The following is a 23,289-nucleotide window of genomic DNA, read 5'->3' on the forward strand; positions in this document are numbered from 1 at the left end:
CCTGGGGCTCCCCTCACCCGCCGGGGGGCGCGGGCTCCTCCTCTGCAACACTGCCCGCCGCGGGGCTGGGGCTCTCCCGGGGCTCTGCCCTGCACGCGCCCAGCACCTCCGGGGCTGCTCCTGCCTCCCCAGGCTGGCCCCAGATCCCCTCCCCCAGGGGTTTGGGGTCCTGCCGCAGCTTGCGCCCCACTGCCTCCTCCGCGGGGCAGGCAGCCCCAGGGGGTTGAGGCCGTGCCACCCCTTCCCCAGCTTCCCCCTCCAGCAGCCCCCGCACCGCCCTGCCGGGTCTGTTCAGCCCTGGGCCCCACCGGGTCCTGCCCTGCCCTGCTTCAAGCAACCCCCCCACACACACACCGTGCAGCGGCCCGGCCCGGGGGGACTGGGGGAGCCGCAGCAAAGCCCCTCCCGGAGCTGGTGCAGGAGACGAGCCTGGCTCTCAGCCCAGGCTCCGGCATCAGCCTGCAGCCGGGAGCGGAGCCACCCCAGCCACTGGCTCGGCTCAGCCCAGCCCCACTCTTAAAGGGACAGGGACCCCACCGTGGCTCAGCCCGGCCTGGGGCACGTGAGGGTGTCACCTCTCCCTCCACCTGGGGGGCCCAGTGAGGGGGGTGCTCGGCCCCATAGCAGCGCAGAGGGGAGGCCAGCGATGCACCTTACGCTCTCCTGCACTGCCAGCCACGGTCTTGTCTCCTTTCCCCAGCTCTGCGAGGCACTGTACACCTCAGAGCAGCAAATGGTAGCAGTTTCTGCTGTCTCCAAGCAGAGTCTAGCCCTGAGAGTTTATTTCCACAGCAGTGAGTTTTCGGTTTGGTGCATTCACTCCTGATCTCCCTGGTAAAGTGTAACAAAAGCCCTTGGCATTCATTTTCTCAGTGTTTCTGGGAATACCTTTTTCAGTTTCATAGATTGATCTGGGATCTTTCTTTTGCTGTTTCCGGAGAGAACTGTTGACAGCAGGGAGATACGTCCCTGACTAGAGGGCAGGAAGCAAATTTGACTAGATCAGTTGTGACTTCCTTTTTATTTGTTACTATAAAATGTATTACACACAAATAGATTGCTAATGAACTTCCACCTTTGGGTTTCTGGAAAACAACTCACTCTAATACTTGGAAGATGCAGGGACCTTTGGTCTTAAAAAATGAAACATCAGACTCATTAATTTGGGGGAAGTGCAGTGGTCCATTTATGAAATTTCTTAAAAACATGATTCAAAAAATCCTTCTGAGACTGTATTTTAATGCCGAGATCCCAATAGCCTTACTATAGAAATAGAAAGTAAAACAAAGACATTCTTGATCCAGGTCAATTAGAGCAGTGGTTGTCAATGTTTCCAGACTACTGTACCTCCTTCAGGAGGCTGATTTGTCTTGAGTACCCCTCACTTAAAAAACTACTTGCTTACAAAATCAGACATAAAAATACAAGTATCACAGCACAGTATTACTGAAAAATTGCTTATTTTCTCATTTTTACCATATAAATTATCAAATAAATCACGACTCCCAGATTGAGAAACACTGGTATAGTATATAGAGCAGTATAAACAAGTCACTGTCTACGATGATGGTTGCATATGCTTCGATAATTAGTTTGGCAAGGCCTTCTATATCAAACTTACACACATTTTTACACAATATCAGGCAAACCAGCTTGGATCTCTCACTATTCATGTCTCTGTACTAATTGTGCTCTGCATCATTTCACAAAAAAGTTATTTAACTGAGCTTGAAATTTGTCATTATACTGAGATTTCTAAAAATACCCTTCTAGAAAAACTTCCATTTGGTTTCCCAGTAAAGAAAATGACTTTATATAGCTCATTTGTTTGAACTTCGAGGCCCATACAGTCCCTGAAATGACACTGCCTTGGTTAGTGTTGTGCCCTATTTCTCACAGTACTCATGATGGCTTGGATTGTCACAGCCCAGCTCAGCCACACAAGGGAGTAAATATTATCTTTTCCAAGTAGACCCCCGCTGATATGGGGATGCCCCTTTAAAGGAAGGCCCCGGGACAGGTATGGACAGGGGAGTCCCTCCAGTGGAGGGAGAGGTGAGTGTCAGAGGTAGGGTTACCATATGTCCGGATTTTCCCAGACATGTCTGGCTTTTTGGTCCTCAAATCCCCGTCCGGGAGGAATTTCCAAAAAGCCGAACATGTCCGGGAAAATAGGGAGGCATGGTAAGGGGACAGCCTCCTCCCCGGGCTCCAACTTTTCCGGCTCCCGCCGCTCTCCACCGCGGCAGGGGCCGAAGCAACTTCCCCAGCGCAGCAGCAGCTGGGGGGCAGGAGGGAGGAGGGGGAATGTGGGGTGCTCAGGGGAGGGGGTGGAGTTGGGGTGGGGAAGGGGCGGAGTTGGATGGGGCCGGGGGCGGGGCAGGGGCGGAGTTGTGGCAGGGGCGGGGTCCCGTGGAGTGTCCTCTTTTTGCACTATTGAAATATGGTAACCCTACCTGACAGGGGGTTTTGTGAAAATCCTCCTGATGGGCCAGATGTGATTCTGGATGTATGTGAAACACAGAAGAAGTTTGGTGATTTCTTTGTTGTGCCAAAGTCGGTTCTGGACATAAATAAAGCTCAGAAAGAATGGGTTGCAGTGCAGGATATTGCAAAAGAAAAGGAATTTCTTAGGCTACATCTACACTACAGGGGGGAGTCGATTTAAGATACGCAAATTCAGCTACGTGAATAGCGTAGCTGAATTCGACGTATCACAGCCGACTTACCCCGTTGTGAGGACGGCGGCAAAATCGACTTCTGCGGCTTTTTGTCGGCGGCGCTTACTACCACCTCCCCTGGTGGAGTTAGAGCGCCGATTCGGGGATCGATTGTCGCGTCCCGACGGGACGCGATAAATCGATCCCCGAGAGGTCGATTTCTACCCGCCGATTCAGGCGGGTAGTATAGACCAGACCTGAGTGAAGTCTTTAAAGTCTGTGACAAGGAATTGTTTCCACTGACCCTTAATGGGACATTGTTGATAGTAAACAGCCTCTTTTCTGGGGAACGTGCTGGTGCCTAGTGGCCAAAGTCTTTCAAATGAAAATGAATCCACGGAATTTGCTTTGAAGAAAATCCATGGTGGATAGCTTTGAGGAGATTTCAGGTGAAATAAAAATTGTTAGGGAGTTTAAACAGCCCTATAAGCTTAACCAGCTTGTCGGGGAGACAACGGTGTTGGGACAGGACTGTCTCCATGTTGATTCTTTGAGTAAACAGTCTGTATCTCAGGTTCAGAGGGATGACTGGACAGCTGAATCTGCAGAGCAGGAGGACAGTTGTGCAGTTAATTTCTCGAGCATACAGGGGATGGCAGGGAAATTCTCATCTCTAGATATTTTGGATATGACTTGTAGTCTTTTAGTGTACTTGACATCTGATTCCATGTGGAAGCAGAGGTTGGTAAGGGAAGAACAAAGAAACCTTGAGTCTAACATGCTAGTGAAAATGGATGGTATCTCTTTAGGACAGAGTCCAGCCTTGGAAATGGTAAAGGTTGAGGATTTGAAAACTAGTAAACAAGCAAATGTCTGTGTTGATGCAAATTACCTGATGGACTGGGGGGAGAAAGACTTGCCCATAGCCATTAGCAAAGAGACCTACATGGGACAAAGGATTAACTCATTGGGTTTGCACAGCTAGGTACCATACTTGGGGCCAAATCAGGCTGAGGCTATGAGTGAAATGAGATTGGGGGGTCTAATCACCAGTGGAAATTTAACTGCATTATAAAAGCATCACGTTGTCTGGCCCAGCTAGAACCATTGTCTAGGAAAGGCACAGAACCAGGATAGCAGGAGATGCTGCAGGTCCAGACGGAGGTGCATGATCAGAGCAGGATGGGGGACGGATGATTGGAAGAGCAGGAGATGTTGTAAGGCAGCACTGAGGTCCGATAATGAACCAGATTGTGGGCAGAAGACTGGGATGTCAGGGAGTGTAGGCAGGGAGGATTGGGGTTCACTGGCAGACCAGTGTGTGTGTGGCAGTGCAGGACTTGAGGAGCAAGCGATGCTGCAGGTGAGGAATGAGAGTCATCAGCCACTGCATGTGGAGAATCCAGGGCTGGGCTAGTCGGGCATGTGGAGAATCAGGATTGAGCTGTTTGTTCAAAGCCTGCACTGTGCCTGCCTGCATCACATCGGGCCTGGCTCGGTATTAATTCCCCACTTTCACCAGCACCAAACTCATCCAGTTTGAAACGGACAAACAAACAAACAGCTCAAACCAATGAATCATTCTAATGAGAAGACTCCGGCTGGTCAGTGAATCATCCCAGAGAGGCAGCCTTAATGAAGAAAAAGCCCCACTGTCCGATCTGTTAAACACAAGCCTTGTCAGGTGGTGCTCTATCATATGAGAGGCTGGAACAAGCATTCAAAGGGAGGTGGCCCTTGAGGGGAGGGCGGGGGAGAAGCCGAGGTCGACTTGTGAAATATGGGCATCTGTTGAGCTGCGATAACTCGCGGAACAATTAGATTATCCCAGCTGTGTGCTGTCATGGATGTTTGTCCTGCCCATGGGAGTGGGGCTCCCTTACTCTGTCCTACGTTACACAAGGAGGGCCGTTGATGTCAGTGGGAATCCTGGATGTCATCAAAGGGGAGATCTCGTTGGAGCACTGGTGGAGGGGCTAGCTGCCTGAGCTTAGACCCATGGGGTAGGGCGGGCTTGAGCACCAGTGGCTAGCCTGAGCCGCCGCTGGTGCTGCAATGTCCACACAGCTAGTCTTAGCTCGCTAGCTCAGGCCATGCTAGCACAAGTTTCACTCCCAGCTGCCGTGTAGACATATCCAAAGAGAGCATATAGCCCTAGGTTTGTCTCTTCCCCATTCTGTGGGGCAGACAGCACAGAGACCCATCAGCACCCCTTCCACATTAGAGAGGCGCCCAAACCAAAACCATGCATCAGAACATGGCTGAACTGTGGCAATGTCTGGTTCTGCAGCTGGATCAGAGCTTGGCAGACTGGGCCCATCTTTCCTACAGACCAACAGCTGCAGAGGGGGCAGTGATAGGTTGCATCAGTCAACCCATAACTTCAAAACACATCAGCAGCTCCAGAGTTCAGGTTGGCTGTAGATTTGCACTTTCAGCTGGAACAAAGTTCTGGAAGCCTATCTGTTAGTGCACGTAAATATATTCATTGCATGCCATTCATGCGTGAAAGCGCTAAAATCTAGTTTGTCATTTGCAGTGTTGTGTAATTTTTAGTTTACTGTGGTTTCTAAAAAATGTCTAACCTCATCTGAGGTTCAAGTGAGGAACGATTGGTGTTTTGGGTTGTGTTTGTGCTGGGCTGTGTAGTGTACGTGTGTTTGTAATAAATAGAAACTCACATGCTAGTACTTGTGTTTGCTAGCGAAGCGAACTCAACCTGTGTTCATGGGATGGAACTTGTTAGGGTTGTCTCATGGCAGGAAGACACTGCAATCTAAACATCAGATTTTGGAGTAGCAGATCAATGAAATGATTAACACAAAATGTGTGCTGAAAGCTAGCAGCTAACAGAGCAAAGGATGGATAAGCTGGTGGGAACATGCGTCAATCACAGCTGCATACAACCCATCAATCGTCAGAGTTAAGATTACAATTTACAAGGCCTGTGATGGTTCATTGTGCTGCACCTTGCATAAGACTTTAAGGTCAGAAGGGACCAGCGTGATCATAGTCTGACCTCCTGCTCATTGCAGGCCACAGAACCTCACCCACCCACTCCTGTAATAGACCCCTAACCTCTGGCTGAGTTACTGAAGTCCCCTAATCAGGATTTAAAGATTTCAAGTTATAGAGAATCCACCATTTACACTAGTCTAAATCTGCAAGTGACCCATGCCCCATGCTGCAGAGGAAGGTGGAAAACCCCCAGGGTCTCTGCCAGTCTGACCTGGGGAAAAATCCCTTCCTGACCTCAAATATGGTGATCAGTTAGATCCTGAGCATGTGGGCAAGACCCACTAGCCAGACTCTGGGAAAGTGTACAGCAATACAAAGTGTTAGACACTCACCCTGCACTCATTTTGCACAAAGTACAGGTGGATGGACGGACAGGGAATCAATCTTTGCATTATGGAGCTATGTTGCTAATGTTTGCAATGTGTTCTGTGAGGAGCCCGCATTATTAGTGAGTTTCCTGAGGACATGTGGATTGCTGATGTCTTAAATTTTCGTTTCCTTGTTTCATCGTGCTTGTGTTGGCAATGCTGTGTGTTGGTTAGCAACCTTCACTGAATTACTGCGTAGGATTTTTCCCTAAATGAATATGAATAAGGGAAGCATCAGCCATCTTCCAAGAGTTGTATATTACTGCTGCAGCACCACCCAGGATTCCCCTCTCTCCTCCAAACCCTGGGGTGTCTGAAATATCCAGGCGGGTGGTGAGACACTTTGGGGGGCCTTTTTCACTAACAGCATAGATGCTGGGTCATTATTTTTATCGTTTATCATTTGCATTGCAGTGGTTCTGTTGTGTAGTGCTGTACACACAGCAAACAAAAGGGATCCCTGCTGCAAAGAGCTTGCTGTCTAAGTATAAAATGGGAAACAACTGGTGGATATAAGAAACAGAGACATCGAGCAGAAGGTGTTAGGGAAGTCAAAATGGGGCTCTCTCTCCCTACCACAAACCCCTTTGTATTCCACTCTGGTCAGTCTTTTTAGCACAATAAATAAAGGAAACAAATGAATTTGAGGCAAGGACAAAAATGCTGCCTCTGGACGGGCTCTTACAAAGAGAGACACAGCTTTTGCGCCAACTTCCCCCATCCCTATCCCTCTCTTTCAGCCACCTCATTCAAGTCCCCCAGGTATTTATTACAGCTCTGCAGTCTGCTGTAATGTAAACTCAGGAGAAGCCCAGGGTATGGACAGCAGATTTGTTTCTCTTGGGAGGCTAGGATGATGGCTGTGGGTTTGTTTTTCTTTCATAGTCAACATCTGGATTGATGTGGAGGAGGGCAAACTGCAGTGGACCAGTGCCTCTGAGAAGCAAAGCTTCCTGTTCAACTGAAAACTACTGATTTGGGGCCTACCAGCTCTGCCAGTAACCCTTTAAGGGCGGGACTGCGTCTTTCTGCAACAAAACTGCCTGTTGAGTGGCTCCTTGGCAGATTTCAGGGAATTTACATTCTCCTCTTGCATAAGAAACTTCCAGACCTGCTGGATTTCCCTTACAGAGTCCTCGGTGATAAAGATGCCAAACACAGCAGCACACAAGCAGTGGCGTGTAACTGCAGTACATACACAGGTGGTACTCCTTAAGGGTTTGCTCAGCACAAGGTCAGCAAGCAGTTCTGCTGCTTCCCAACCGGAGGAGAAAGAATTAAGTACCTGGGGGCATATTAAAATGCCCCTGTAATCTCACTGCTCTCTGCTTTTACAATTCTTACTCTTGAAGAGAGTGTAGGGGTGGCCATGAGGTTGGTGCAATGTGTGTTTTTAGTGTCATTTATGTCCTTGTTTTATTGGAGACTCTCAAAGCACTTTACAAAGGTAGGGAAGTGTTATAAACCCTCTTTTACAGGTGGGCAAACTGAGGCACAGAGCGATTAACTGATTTGCCCAGAATCATACACATTCAACGGCAGCGTGAGGGACAGAACTGAAGTCTGCTCACTCTCTGTTCTGTTCGAAGCACAAGGCCACTACAGGATTAATTGTAATTAGTAATTGTGCCTAGAAGCCCAAGCCAAGACTGAGGCCCCATTGTGGTAGGCACTGTGCATACGCACTGAGAGACAGTCCCTGCCCTGAGGAGTTTTCCATTGAAATAGGGAGCACAGGCAATGGGTGAGAGGGAAACAGTCTGAGAGTGGAGACGTGACTTGCCCAGGGCCACAGCTGATCAGCGGCAGAGCCAGGGTTGGGACCTAGTGCTGAGCCCCCGTGGAGTGCCAGAGCCACTAGAGCAGTGGTTTTCAAACTTTTTTTCTGGTGACTCAGTTGAAGAAAATTGTTGATGCCCACGACCCAACGGAGCTGGGGATGAGGGTTTGGGGTGTGGGAGGGGCTCAGGGCTGGGGCAGAGGGTTGGGGTGTGGGGGTGAGGGCTGCAGGGTTGGGGCAGAGGGTTGGGGTGTGGGGGTGAGGGCTGCAGGGTTGGGCTGGGAATGAGGGGTTCAGGGTGTGGGAGGGGCTCAGGGCTGGGGCAGGGGGCTGGGATGCGGGAGAGGGTCAGGGCTCTGGACTGGGGATGCAGGCTCTGGGGTGGGGCCGGGGTGCAGGAAGGAGCTCCAGGTTTGGGGGGTCTCAGGGCTGGGGCAGGTGATTGGGGTGCAGGGTTAGGGTACAGGCTTACCTTGGGCGGCTCCCGGTCAGCGGCGCAGAGGGTGCTAAGGCAGGCTTCCTGCCTGTCCTGGCACCACGGACTCCGCTGCGCCCCAGAAGCAGCTAGCAGCAGGTCCAGGTCCTAGGCGGAGGCGCGCAAGTGGCTCCGTGTGGCTCTCGCCTGCAGGCACTGCCCCCCAGCTCCCATTGGCCGGTTCCCAGCCAATGGGAGTGCGGAGCCGGTGCTCGGGGTGGGGGCAGTGTGCAAAGCCCTGTGGCCCCCCCGCCTAGGAGTTGGACCTGCTGCTGGCCACTTCTGGGGCTCAGCACGGTGTCAGAACAGGTAGGGACTAGCCTGCCTTAGCCAGGCAGCACCTCCAATGGGACTTTTAATGGCCCAGTTGGCAGTGCTGACCAGAACCACCACGACCCAGTGCTTTACATTCCACGACCCAGTACTGGGTTGCGACCCGCAGTTTGAAAACCACTGCACTAGACACCCTTCTTTAGCTCGAGACAAACTATTTTGAGAGCTGCCTGGACAGATCAGCAGCCAGCCCCTTTAGAGGAGCGCTAATGGGGTTTTTACAGACTACGCATTATTCTGTGATAACAACTTGGGCTGCAGGGCTCATAAAAGGTTTTTTTTTTTACTAAATCTTTCTTTTACAACGGCAGCGACGGTTGGTAACATGATCAGCCTTTGGAGCCTGCCTAGACCATGTCTCAGCAACTGCCTGTGGCTTTCTCCTCCTTAGTGGTCACTACGCAGAGCTAATGCCCACCATGTCGGGGGCTAGTCTGGCTCCATACACATCCTTCCACAACATTCTGCCAGCACCATGGCAATGTGGAAATAAACAGACTTTCCAGATTCCACACTTACATCATTCCCTTGGCAACCAAAGGGCTAATCAGAGCAGGGGCTGCCGTTTACGGTCCAAAAAAAGAAGTCAAAGGCAAGTTTGAGGATCTGGGTGTTGTTTTTTTGTTTTGTTTTTTTAAATTAAGCTTTTAATCCCTGGTCAAGTTGAAGCGGCAGCAACGCAAGTCACTGGTCCAAACTGATCGTTAACGCAGAGCACGTCTTTTCCCCACACACGTTTTGCAAATGGCTGCTTTGACTTTGTCATGCCGCCCTTTAGGTTCATCAGTGCCCTGGTCCCTCTAGCAAGAAGCCGAGCCCGGCCGCAGAGCTTTGTTTATTTATTTAGTGTTTTCTTGGCTTGTTTCTCCAGGGTAACTGCTGGCGACGGAAGCTATAAAGACTCCCCGAGGCCTCCCCCAAGGGAGATGTCCAAGTCTAAAGGTCCCAGCCGAGCTGGCAATTATGGTGCTAGCACCTGTAGAACCTCAGCCCCGGCACCAGGGGAAGTCAAGCAGTACCCACCAATCAGTGCCAAAATCAAGGGTGAGTGAACTTCTTACCTGGGGAAACACATTCTAACTAAAGCACGTTAGGGAAGAAATAGCCCTGCCTGACCCAGCTTTGCTCCAGCTGGAGTGAAAGAGTTGCCCCAATACCCTGGGGCTGGGCAGAGAGATAGATGGAAGAGTACCTAGAATAAATGGGAATTACCCAGTACAGTATCCCAAGATGACAGATGGATAGATAGATGGTGCTGCTGATAATAGTAGTTAATAATAGTAAGCATTTCTCATCCTAAGGCAGGCAAGTGAGCCTTTTTATAGATGGATTTGCTGTAGATAGAAAGACAGACCTGGGGGGTGGGAAAGGGACTAGTGGAGAAGCTTGTAGGTATGGAGCTGGACTGGGACCTGTAGGCCAAAGCCAGAGTTCACAGGGAATCAGCATCTCTAGGTTGTACCTGTCTTTAGTGGGATGCCAATGGCTCCTTGGGCTGATGGAGAATTGGTTACATCTGGTTATCACTATGGCTTGTGCAAAATCTAAAGTAATCGCATTCAAACCAGGGAGTAACTCCCTTTAGGTCATCTGCAGCCTGGGAGGGTAGGAAACAGGGGCTGGAGGCCTTCTTGTTAGGTCAGTGGATCTCAAATGATGGTCCATGGATCACTGCCAGAGCGCTGCAGAGACCTTCCTGGTAGTCCATAGTTGACAGTCAAGCAACAGAGCTTGGAGTGTTGGAATTGGGGGGTCCATCGGGTAATCTTTCTTTTACAAAGAGGTGCTTTCCAGGATGGAAAGGTTAGAAAGCTACGACCGTATGGGACAGTCACCTTTGCAGTCACATTCCCATCTGGGGCTGTAGGATACAGAGGGCAGAGATTATCTCATCTGTGCCCTGGAGTGACAAGGGAGGAGGTGATGCCCTTCGTTAGGGACGGTAACACCCATGCCATGGTGTTCTGGAGAACAGGAGGATAGAAACCTTCTGGTCAGGGTAACTCCTTCAGGGTAAACCTTCTGGTAACTCTCATAATTATATCCCCATGCCAGGGAACGGGATACAAGGCCGGTGGGAGACTTTTCATTAGAGCATGGTCACCCTCACGATTAAGCTCTGAAGAATGGGGTTTAGAGCAGGGGGGCCTAAAGACCTTAGGGGACATTAGTCACAAGATCACTTCCTTGTCTTGGACTGAGATGATACATGGGTAGGAGGAGAAAGGAGCTTCACAAGGAGCATAGGGCGTGAATCTCTTCTGGTTGAACCTTTTATATAAATTAAAGGGGGGCTGGCTCGTTCCTCTCCATGTTAACATTGTACATTCACACTTCCATTTGCATTCCAGGGCCAGGGGCCGGAAAATATGGCCGGCAGCCCTGCACTGGCATCAGGAATCACGACTTCACCATGTTCGCAGAACCAGCCTACACGATGCGTATAAAACACACGGAGAAAAGTGAGTTACAGACATGGAGCCAGATCCTCAGCCGGTGTGAACTGGTGTTGCTCCATTGACATCAGTGATTTACACCAGCTGAACATCTGGCCCACAGTTCCCTAGCATACAAAAGTCCAAAATGAGTTTGAAACTCCGTAGTCGGAGGGAAAGACAACCTGACTAAGCCTCAAAGGCCCATGGACTCAGCACCTCACCAGCATGTGGATGGTCTTAGTCCCAAGTGTCCATGGACTGAGCACCTAACATACAGAAGATTACAGGATAAATGACATGTGCTACAATCCCTATGGGAGAAATGCATTGCTTCTTGGATGCCTCCTACCCAAACGGTAGCAGAGTGTAGGAGTGTTCATGTGGTGCTACCAGTCCAGGGACACAGATCCAGCCCATTTCTGGCACTGGTCAGGGACAAAAGCTTCAGCATGAAGACATGTGGCTATCATGCCCAGCCCCTCTAGAATCCCAGTTCTAAGGGCTCTCAGGGAAGCTAGAGGGACCAAAAAAGTCAAACCAGTGCAAGATGGTGAGCTGAGGCTCAGATCTCTCAGCTGTAGCTTGTGAGCTGATACTTCCTGAACTGGATTCTTCTCCTTTCTCTTGTAGTCTTGGCTGACACAGTCAGTCCTGGTGCCTGCTTCGTAGACCCTCACCTCTCCCGCTTTGGGTGGTGGAAGCCATCGTCCTTCCGCATACAGAACCGAGAGAAGAGTCTAAGTGAGTAGCAGAAACATGGCTGGTCTGTTATTGCAGTGCATTCCATTGTGGTTAGGGTATGATGGACAGATAGATGAGTGCAGTGTCACAGGTTACTTGGAACTCCTTAAAATTAAGTGAGGTACAGAACTCTGAGTCTTTCTGATCATGTCTGCACTGTGTGAGTATCTGCCCAGCACGCCCTAAGCCCACAAAGTGCTGTCCCAGCATGCAGTGGGCTAAGTGGGAAACCTAGAAGGTTTCTCTGGGGGACTTGTCTTCTTTGGTTGTTCCAGTGTCTTGGGGAGGAATCTGGAGACTAGGTCCCTAGGACAGTGCGCCCATAGATACCTACAGTAACCCTGAGTGCTGGCATCACAGTTCCTGTCACACATGCTGCTTACCTCTGTCCTGGTGCCAATGGCAGCAGCTCTCTCACCCATCTGACTGGCTCCCACTCCCCTAGCCTCGTGTGAGCTTAATCAGGGGCACACCCATGCATCGGGAAAGATCCCAATTCAATGGGCTTTGGATCAGGCCCAGAACCCACTGCTGCTCCACCTAGCAGCTGTTAACCAGGTGGGGGACAGTTTCCTTTTTAAAGCAGGTGAGGACGCAGGCTCCCCACCTGCTGTCATGGACTCTCTGGCTCTGAAAAGCTGCGGCTGCTGTGCTTCCCACCATACAAACCCTGGAAGGCAGTGTGACGGGTTGAATCACAGAAACCCCCTTTGGAACTGCCAAGTGATGTGCCAAGACTACTTCTGCCCCTGCTTTTCCTGCCAGCTCGGGACCCCAGCACCCTGTCTTGTTGAGCCAGACACGCCTGTCTGCTCCAACACAGACCCAGGGTCTGAATTACTTGCCCCAAAGCTGCAGCCTTAACTGAAAGCAGCTTACAGAAGTGTTCTTGTCTTTAACACTCAGATGCTCAACTCCCACTGGGGTCTAAACCCAAATAAATCCATTTTACCCTGTATAAAGCTTATACAGGGTAAACTCATAAATTTTTTGCCCTATATAACACTGGTAGAGAGATATGCACAGCTGTTTGCCCCCCCCCAGGTATTAATACATACTCTGGGTTAATTAATAAGTAAAAAGTGATTTTAATAAATACAGAAAGTAGGATTTAAGTGGTTCCAAGTAGTAACAGACAGAACAAAGTGAATTACCAAGCAAAATAAAATAAAACATGCAAATCTAAGCCTAAAACAGTAATACAACTGAGTACAGATAAAATCTCACCCTGAAAGATGTTTCAATAAGTCTCCTTCACAGCCTTCCTAGTCTGGGCACAATCCTTTCCCCTGGTACAGCCCTTGTTCCAGCTCAGGTGGTAGCTAGGGGATTTCTCATGATGGCTCTCCCTTTTCTCTGTTCCACCCACTTATATATCTTTTGCATAAGGCGGGAATCCTTTGTCCCTCTGGGTTCCCACCACCCCTTCTCAATGGAAAAGCACCAGGTTAAAGATGGATTCCAGTTCAGGTGACATGATCACATGTCACTGTAAGACTTCATTACCCACTTGCCAGCACACACGTATATAGGAAGACTTACAGGTAAAACAGAGCCATCTGCAGTCAATTGTCCTGGTTAATGGGAGTCATCAAGATTCCAAACCACCATTAATGGCCCACACTTTGCATAATTACAATAGGCCCTCAGAGTTATTTCATATTTCTAGTTTCAGATACAAGAGTGGTACATTTATACAAATAGGATGATCACACTCAGTAGATTATAAGCTTTGTAATGATACCTTACAAGAGACCTTTTGCATGAAGCATATTCCAGTTACATTAGCATATTTTCATAAAATCATATAGAGTCCAACGTCACAGGCAGCATGCATGGAACATGCTGAGAGCATTCAGAACTAGTATCACACACACTCGCACCAGGAGTAGTTAGTTACTCATTCATAATTTCTTGGCATCCGATAGCCCAAGCCCTCTGGGTGCTTTAGCAAAAAATAACTAACATATTGGATCCAAGCAGGCCAAATTCATATCCAGGGCAAGCTCATTACAGCATTGTGGAATCTGGCCCATTGAGTCTTACACACCAGCAGAGGAGCTGGCCCAGTATTAGCCTAGCTCCATTATGGAGCTACATTGGTTTACATTAGTGGAGGATCTGAGCCTGCATCTCCTAACCTAGCTGGAATTCCGATGACATTTGCGAAGTCTCGCCACGCATGGGGATGAAGGAGCCAGAATGTAGTTAGACTTTCTAGGGACCATGGTGTTGCAGTGGGTAAATGCACTAGCCTGTCTTCTCTGCAGACATGGGTTTCAATACGACATTGACTGCAACTTACACAAGGTTGAAGGTCTCATCCTAGTCCTTAGCGGGCATTTGTTCTAGCATGATACCACCTAGGGTGACCAGATTACACAGGTGAAATATCGGGATGCGGGGGGAGGAGGGGGGAGCAAAAAAAAGCCAGCGGCGGAGCAAAAAAAAATAAAAAAAATGGCCGGAGCTCCATGCCCGCCCCCCACCCCCCCCGCACCAGCATGCCTCCGCTCCGTCTCCATCTCCCCCCTCCCTCCAGCAGGGGAGAAAAAAACGGCCGCCAGAGCTCCACGCCCCTCCCCCCCCACCAGCTTGCCTCTGCTCCGTCTCCACCTCCCCCTCCCTCCAGTGCTTGCACCGCCATACAGCTGATCAGCGCAAGTCTGGGAGGGAGGGGGGAGGAGGAGGAATGCGGCGTGCTTGGGGAAGAGGCGGGGCCAGGGCAGGGATTTGGGGAGGGATCCAATGGGGCAGTGAGGGGGGGGCTGGGGGCGCGGGGCCAGGGCGGGGATTTGGGGAGGGATCCAATGGGGGAAGGAGGGGGCGGAGTTGGGCACGAGCCCCCTCTGGGCTCCGCTCCGCCTGTGAGCAGAGGCAAAATATCGGGACAATTCGCGTCCCGACCGAAGGTAGGTCAGGACGTGGGACAAATAAGCAAATATCGGGACAGTCCCGATAAAATCGGGACGTCTGGTCACCCTAATACCACCGGAGTTTATCATCACTTCGGTATGTTCAGGAACACTTTGCACACCTTCAGTGCTGTTCAGGAATGGCCCCCGGTACTGGAATAGCAGCTCAGAGAGAGGTGCATTGGTAGAGCTGTGGGAGACACAAGACTGGAAGAGCAACAGAATTATGTGAGCACTGTGGTGTGTTAGCGATGTTATTGGGGAGGACAGTCACTTACTAGCTGGGTTATTGGAGGCCAGGCTCCACATGCATTGCTACAGTTCAGTACTTCCCCCTGCTCTAACCAGGGCTATCAGCTTCCAACTTACAAGCCCCCAAGTCACCTAATGTTTATTAAACAGATGCTCTGCAGAGTTTCCCTGCTGCCTTGTGCCTGTTTAACATCACACCCACCATTTGGTAGACAAGTGGGAGAGACCTTTACCCTCTCCTCTTGGTGAATCGGGGGCTGATCTGCAGCCCTTTCAGGTCAGTGGAAAGATTCCCATTGACTTCAATGGGCTTTGAATCAGACTCTAAGGTTGTTTGTTTTTTTAACATTATTTAGAGAGGGCAGATACACCTTCTCCCATATGACCTCCACATCCTCTTTGGGGAATCATGGGGTGAGGCAAGAAATGTATTTAATGGGAGGAAAAAAATTACATTGAGAAACTTCCCATAGATGCATATGCCCCTCCAGTCACTATCCAGGCTTACCAGACATATCTTGTTGGACAATTAGCAACAGTAACTCTAAACCTATGGCTTTCCTAAGCACAGGAATTTGCCATCAAATAAAGTAAACTGGCAAAAATGCCATTATTACTAATTATACAATCAACAATAATAATAGTGCTGAGGAGCAGGACCAGGACCAGGAGCATAGACAAGGACTCTTATGTTAGGTGCTCTACATATACAGAACCAACAGGTGGTCTCTGCCTCAAGGAGCTTACAATCTTAGCATATGTTATTTCAACTTGTGTTAGAGACACAGAGAGCGAGAGTGTGTGCTTCTACTCCCACCCCCGCAAACACATGTGGCTTGTTGACAGCAGCCACATCTGGAATTTTGTTGGCTGTATCCAGCTGCGTTCCCTGTCTCGGCTCAGGGAGCAGGTGATGGGAAACATTGTGGCTCTGTGTAGCCGTTAGAAGCAGCTGGGCAGATGTGCAAATCCCTGTAGGGTTTGGTTTATGCAGAGGAATGGGAAGGGATAACGGCAGGGGCCAATTTGGGTTGTTCAGTAAATCCAGAACACCTCATCTTCCTAAAGCTGGGGGACTTGGAGAGGCTGAGTATGTGGCTGCCTGAATGAACAGACAGCAACACCAGTGCAAACCACGTGGAAATAATGTCAAGGAATCCAAGAGGGTTATGTAGCTTTAGTTTCATAATCAAGAACTTTGGAGGTTAGCTATTGAATTAAAGATAAGCAACCATGAATTACAAGGCCATTGAAGAGTTTAGTGGTGATATCCTACACCACTACAGTATATTTGACAGTGGAGCCTTCTGTTATAATAACTATGGGGAGAGGGACCTGAGGTCCCTGTGCATGAGAATTGGCTGTCCCACATCCCAAAGCAATGGCTGACAACTCTGTCTCTGATGTCTGCAAATATTTGTGCCCACATGAGGGAGCAAGGCTGGTCTGCCGGGTAAGGCACAAAACTAGGTGCTGGGAGACTGGGGTTGAATTCCTGACTCTATCACAGACTTCCTGAGTGAGTCTGGCCAAGGCACTCAACCCCTCGGTTGCTCAATTTCCTGGCCTGTTAAATAGGCATCATAATGTTATGGCAGGTGGCCCTGTTACATATGGTCTTCCAAGTTCTTTATTGTTTAGCATGTGAACAAACATTTGGTCTTGCGAAGACATGCTGTGTGGTGTTAGTTTGGAGTGAGGCAAGCTTCTGTTTGGAGGCAGCTTCTGGGGAGGGAGCCCTGTGAGCCACAGGAGAATTTGCTCTCTGATTATAGTCAGTTCCTGTGGCGGTTACCCTCTGAGAACTGGGCATTGATGTGGGGCTGATTTTCCTGGATGAAGAGATTGCATGCCATTTGTGACCCCTCTGTTCCAGGACTGACAGAGCCCCCCTCCCCCAAATCCATTTGGGCCAAAGACCAAATCTGAGGGAAGATACCCCAAGAGTTTCAGCCAAGAGGCCTCCAACCCAGGGACCCAGAAGGCACAGAGAAAAATAGAACACCACAACTCATGATTGGGTAATTGAGGGATGCCTGTGAGTATGGGTCCAAGCCAAGGCTCTTGTCAGAATACAGCCTGCTGTTCCAGATGATCTAATTTCCAGCTCCCCACAGAAACCACACAGTCCACAAGGGCACAGCTACTTCCCTGAGCATAACCCTGCAAAGAGGAAGCGAGATTATCTCACATCTTGATCGACATCCCGTCCAGAAAGCTTCGTCTACTCCTGTGCTGACAGTGCATGATGGCATCTCCAGACACGAATATGCCTTTGGCCTGCAGGCAGATATGCCCTAAGTGGTGTTCTAGACACCCATATGTCATGTATGGTTTGGGATGTGGCAACTGGTGTGCATTGATACAGAAATATAGGGGAGGGTATTGCTCACGTTCAACTTCTTCCTTGGCTCCATCTACCTGCATTCTCAGCTCCATCATTGCACCCTGCTGGCCCTCCTCCTTTTCCCTTCTGGACAGCCCTCCTCTCCTATCCCCTTATTTCCTTGCTGGACTTGGTCCCTGAACAGACCCCTTCTGGTCCTTAAACTCTGAAACCTGTCTCCACGTCATCCCAGCTGTACCCCACCAATTTGTGTCTTTAGACTATAAACTATATGGTGCAGGGACTGTAATTTGTTTGCCTCATTTCCCTAAGGTCCTTCTAGGCTTGCAATGCTGTATACATGGCTAATAACAACAACATGCAAACCAAGCAGTGCAGGAGCTGAGGACCTTCTGGACCTAGTAAGGATCTGGTAGCTTGCTCAGAGGGCTTTTGCTAGGTTCTGGCCACTCCTATTGCTCTTAGCCTACTGCTGGGCATGTAGTCCTCCTTCCAGTTCAGTCTGGCATCAGATGGTACATCCTCTGCCCCTTCCCAGCTGTCCAGGAGGAGAGGATGCCAATGCTGAAGGTTCTGTCCATGCTGCCAAAGGAGGTGAAGGATGTGCCACCATTGCGCTTGCTGATGTTCTCCCACCTCTGTCGTGTTATCTATTATATGACCCGCTGTGTCTGTCCCAGCAAACCCTTTTGGGGGTTAATGATCTGACTTGCCAAGTGCACTGACTCATCTGGCCTGTGGCGCTTACTCAGTGAGCCTCTTAAAGGTCAGTGCCAAAGGGCTGGGATGCCTGTTTAAGGCAGGGTGCACAAATGTGTCTCAGCCATTCACTCGGCACCTACGACAGTCACGCCAGCACAGCATCCAGCCCTCAGTGCCTAATATGGGCCTTGTTTAGAACCGCCCCCCCCCCCCAGCTCTGCTCAATCTGGGGAGGTCAGTAGCAAGCAGGGCAGCCGAGCTGCAGGCCGGAGGGGTCACCAGGAGCGTGGAACTATTCCTCAGGAGAAAACATGGCTCTTGCTGGAAGAGGCAATGAGGTGTGACGATCCTGCTGCTGAAGTGAGCTGGGCATTCAGGGAGAAAGAGGTGAAATCGGTTCCCTGGGGAAGTGAACAGAGGTGGTGGGCTCTGAATAGAAGGGCTTTGAAGAGCGAAGATGAAGACAGGAGGTCCCCAAGGAGAATAGACTGAGGGGCCAGCACTAGAGCCCCAGGGGAGATGCTGGGATACCCGTAATGAGAGCAGTTAGTGGAGCGTCCCAGCTGGACCCAAGCAGCAATAGTTGCTCTGGTCCTTATTTAACCAACTGGCAGCCGGGGAGGATGCTGAGCAGAAAAGCCACCGTGGCCAGCATTGCTATTGCCTGTATTTCTGTGCAGCTGCTAGGGCCCAGAGAAACCTGAGCTACGCGGGCTGCTGCTTTAGCTTCTTCACTGAAGAGTTCATCGTCCCAGTGGGGGGGTGAGGAAATAAACAGCAGCTGATGGCTTGTGCAGGTCGGGGCCTGTGAGCCCTTCTGTTCCCAGTGCATCGTTGTGTGGGAGAAGGGGACAGTCAGTGCTCTTCAAGAGCTCAGCAGCCTGGAGCCAGTTGACTCACTCACCACAGATGTCTCGGAGGGGCAGCCCATTCAGAGGCAGAGAGAAACAGAGGCGGCGAGCACAGTCTGGTCATGGCCTGTGGGAAGTGCTGCATTTGGGAGCTCCCAGATAACGGTAATGAGGGAATGTTACAACCCTGATGATTTCGCCCTGCCGGACACTCACCAGTCTGCTGTACTGGACCCCACCCTGGGGGTTCACAGGCTCTTGGCTTGTTGGGGGTGAGTAGAGTTTAGGCATGTTTGTGGAAAAGAACAGGAGTACTTGTGGCACCTTAGAGACTAACAAATTTATTTGAGCATAAGCTTTTGTGGGCTACAGCCCACTTCTTCGGATGCATAGAATGGAACACCACTAGCTGTCACCTTCAGCCCCCAACTAAAACCTCTCCAGTGCATCATCAAAGATCTACAACCTATCCTGAAAGATGATCCCTCACTCTCACAGATCTTGGGAGACAGACCTGTCGTCGCTTACAGACAACCCCCCAACCTGAAGCAAATACTCACCAGCAACCACACATCACTGAACAAAAACACTAACCCAGGAACCTATCCTTGCAACAAAGCCCGATGCCAACTCTGTCCACATATCTATTCAAGTGACATCATCATAGGACCTAATCACATCAGCCATACCATCAAGGGCTCGTTCACCTCCACATCTACCAATGTGATATATGCCACCATGTGCCAGTAATGTCCCTCTGCCATGTACATTGGCCAAACTGGACAGTCTCTACGCAAAAGAATTAATGGACACAAATCTGACATCAGGAATCATAACACTCAAAAACCAGTAGGAGAACATTTTAACCTGTCTGGTCATTCAATGACAGACCTGTGGGTGGCAATTTTGCAACAAAAAAGCTTCAAAAACAGACTCCAACGAGAACCTGCTGAGCTGGAATTGATATGCAAACTAGATACAATCAACTTAGGCTTGAATAGGGACTGGGAATGGCTGAGCCATTAAAAACATTGAATCTATCTCCCCTTGTAAGTATTCTCACACTTCTTATCAAACTGTCTGTACTGGGCTATCTTGATTATCACTTCAAAAGTTTTTTTCTTACTTAATTGGCCTCTCAGAGTTGGTAAGACAACTCCCACCTTTTCATGCTCTCTGTATGTGTATATATATATATATATATATCTCCCCAATATATGTTCCATTCTTTGCATCCGAAGAAGTGGGCTGTAGCCCACGAAAGCTTATGCTCAAATAAATTTGTTAGTCTCTAAGGTGCCACAAGTACTCCTGTTCTTTTTACACACACTTACTTTACTCATAGAAAAGGCACAAGAGATATAGAGATCTGTACAAACCTGCATCCCTCCTTCCAGTGTCCTCACCACTCTGAGAGCCCTTTGGGTTTTGGGCCACCCTTTTAGGGGTTCCAAGTCCTTCCTGCATCCCTCTCCTCCTGCTCAGTCTTCAGCTTCGGGTCTCTCTCCTCTCCTTCTCTGAAGATGACTGGTGAGAGAGCTTCCTTTTATAAAGCTGCAGTCCCCTGTGTCAGATGACCATTCTCAGTCACTTCAAGTCCCGTGTCAGATGATCCATTGCTTGGTTACCATCTCACCTGGAAGGATGGGTTTCTCTGGGCGGTAGCTAGCTCATTGTCCAAGGTGCTTGCCTTTCAGCAGGAGGCCCTCCAGGTTAATGACCCTTGATTGCTCTGTATTGTCAACACTTCTTGGAATCCTAGTCCAAGACGGAGGCAAAGAGACAACAGGGAAGGTGCTGGACAGTCTCACAACCAAAATAGTGCTCACAAAACAAAATGGAGACATACACTACAAATATGGATTAAATCATTGCGGTGCAGACAGACCTGTGAAAGGAGAGGAGACGATGGAGAGTCATGGGGACAGAGCTGGGGTTATTTGTGTGGTCAAAGGAGGGTATATTGTTCCGGGCCTTCTTAGATGAGAGGTAGGAAGGTAAATCTGAGGCGCTCTAATAAGGATTTGCCTTGAGAATCTGCCCATGTGGCCATTAGAGGGGCCCAGGGAGAAGGCAGAGATGAATGAGGGTGATGAGCATTCAGGTTCCTGACTGCCACCTTGGATCTGCAGGCAGGCGCTTGGAAAGTCACTCACTATGCTGGTCCCAGTTGTCCCTTGTCAAGCACCATGGGCAGAGGCAGGAGGCTTCCCTAAGGCTCAGGCTACAGTGGAACCAGGTGAGGATTGTACTGACCAAATCTTGCCCCCATTGCAACCAATGGCAAGGCTCCCATTGGCGTCAGTGAGACCAGGTCCTGGTCTGTTTCCTCTGACCCTCCTTCCATGCAAGCGGAGGTGCCAAGGGCCCTGCTGGCCCCTCCCTGAATCTGCTTGTGTTTGGGGTCATTTGGCAGGACCCTGTTTGACTGGTCACCTGGCCCAAGCCTCTCCGTGGCCTGTGCGTTACGATGAAGATGGAATGAGGGCCGGGCTTCTGCTGCATAATAAACAGGGATTTGCCAGCAAACCCGTGTGTCCCTGGCCGTCGCCTCATTCCCACGGCCCAGCGGGTGTCCCCCCCTCGGCCTCATGCCCGTCTGGGCTGATGTGTCACTGCCCCGACCCCCTCGAGCCTGCTCCATGGCGACGTTTACCCCAGAGGGAGAGCGGCAGGAGAGGGAGGTCTCTTACTGGGTTCCCTGGCAATAGACAGTAACGTGCCACCCGCTCTCTCTGGCCTCTGCAATGCCCTTGCCTGCTCTGGCTCTTTCACTGTAATGCTGCAGGGCCCTGGGGCACTGGAAAGGGCGTTAGAAAACCACAGCGCAGAGAGTTGCCTAGGCCCCCACCAGGAGTGGAGAGCAGGGCTGCTGTGTGTTTCCTGGAGCCCACACAGTCACTGCTCAGAGAGTAGGGCTGGGAATGTGCCATTTACCAACCCATCTCCTGAATGCTGTGGCATCAGGGCATGACGCTGGGCACCTGGCTACCCCCTCCAAGAATGGCCTTTGGCCCTGAGTGCGGGGACATGTACTGAAGGCAGAAAGGCCAGCCTGTGCCTGAAAACCACTTGTGCATGTGTGAGAAACACTGTGCAGCTGTTTGCCCCCCAGAGCAGCAGGGTGCCGAGCAATGTCAGAGGGGTCGGCATTGCCTGCTGGCGGTGCTCTCTGTCTGTGGGAAATCCAACACACTGAGATGGTTTCTTCAGGAAAGCATCAATAACATGTACAATGGGACAGCCCTGGCTGACTGGTTAATGCCCCAGTGACTCCTCCGAGGGTCGGAGCAGCCCCTGCACCCAGGAAGGCTGCAGTTACCTTGAGCCCTAAGGCAGTGCCTGGACCCTCTTGGTCTGAAGTCCCAGATTCATGTCTTTGGAACAGCTCCTCTTTGTGAGCTGGAAATGGGGTTGTCCCAGGTGGTGTCTCCTCTCCTTGGCGCAGGCCCCTTTCCCTTCCACTAAAGCCAGAACAGTGGGCTGCTCCCAGGGATCAGCACACCTTTGGGTGGGCCCCTGCGCTATATAGTGAGGGGACTTGCTTGGTCATGACTCTCCATTGACTAAGGGGTATGCTAGTATCTTCTTGGTTAGCCAGCATATGAGGAGATATTTGACTTGTATCATGGATGGAGCTCTCATTGACTTCAGTGGGAGCTGGGCAGAATCCTTTATGGGTCCCAGGGAACACAAAGGGTGGGATTAGATTTCTTAGTGCATCTAAACTCTTGTACATGGGGTTGGGGTAGTACAGGAGTGCATTGTCTTCTGGGCTTCTAAAATTGCTTTTGGACATGTGAGTCCCATTGAAAATGTGTTCTAAAGGGAATCACATGTAAACACTGATGGCAGCATGAGATTTTCTTGGAGTCCCCAGGTGTTTATAGTATCAGGTGGCAGGAGACAGCTAATGCACAATTTGCCTCTGTAGGGGGATGATCATCCACTCCTGCCCTAAAGGGCTTGAAATCAGTCCTGGGAGAGGACTGTGGCTGGGGGCAAGCAGCCCAGGCTGATTGGGAAAGCAGCCTCAGCAGTGGCCATGCCCCAATCAGGGCCCAGCTGGCCCTTATAAGAGGGCAGTGGGCTAGAAGCAGACAGACACTCTTTCTCTGCCTCTAGAGGGAGAAGGGCCTGGCTGCTGGGGAATGTACTTGGGTACCTAAGGTGAAGCAGGGCTGGGGGAAGGCAAGAGGGGCTGGGGAGCTCTGGCCTGGAAACCCCCCAGGCTGCAGGCCTAGTGGAAGGTCAACTGGGTACTGGGGTTGCAGGGGGCAGCCCATGAGTAGGCAGAGGCAGCAGGTCCAACCCCCCCTTGCCTGTGATGAGTGGCTTATATACTGCAGTCTGCCCCAGTGAATGGGGACTAGATAGAGACTGGGCAGTAGCCAAAGACTGAGGCAAGG

The 23,289-nt window shown here is 50.4% G+C and overlaps 1 protein-coding gene across 1 annotated transcript in view; it reads left to right on the top strand.

The window, feature by feature from the left end:
* The window catches only part of ODF3L1 (outer dense fiber of sperm tails 3 like 1), a 48,088-nt gene that overhangs the window by 11,450 nt on the left and 13,349 nt on the right, over positions 1 to 23,289 (top strand). Inside the window, 5 exon segments of the mRNA XM_029910742.1 lie at positions 701 to 794; positions 9,527 to 9,544; positions 9,547 to 9,678; positions 10,986 to 11,096; positions 11,703 to 11,813. Of these exon segments, the coding sequence (XP_029766602.1) occupies positions 701 to 794; positions 9,527 to 9,544; positions 9,547 to 9,678; positions 10,986 to 11,096; positions 11,703 to 11,813 (466 nt within the window).

The sequence above is a fragment of the Terrapene carolina genome, unplaced genomic scaffold (genome assembly GCF_002925995.2).
Source record: "Terrapene carolina triunguis isolate 2854851 unplaced genomic scaffold, T_m_triunguis-2.0 Scaffold67, whole genome shotgun sequence".
Classification (NCBI taxonomy): Eukaryota; Metazoa; Chordata; order Testudines; family Emydidae; genus Terrapene; species Terrapene triunguis.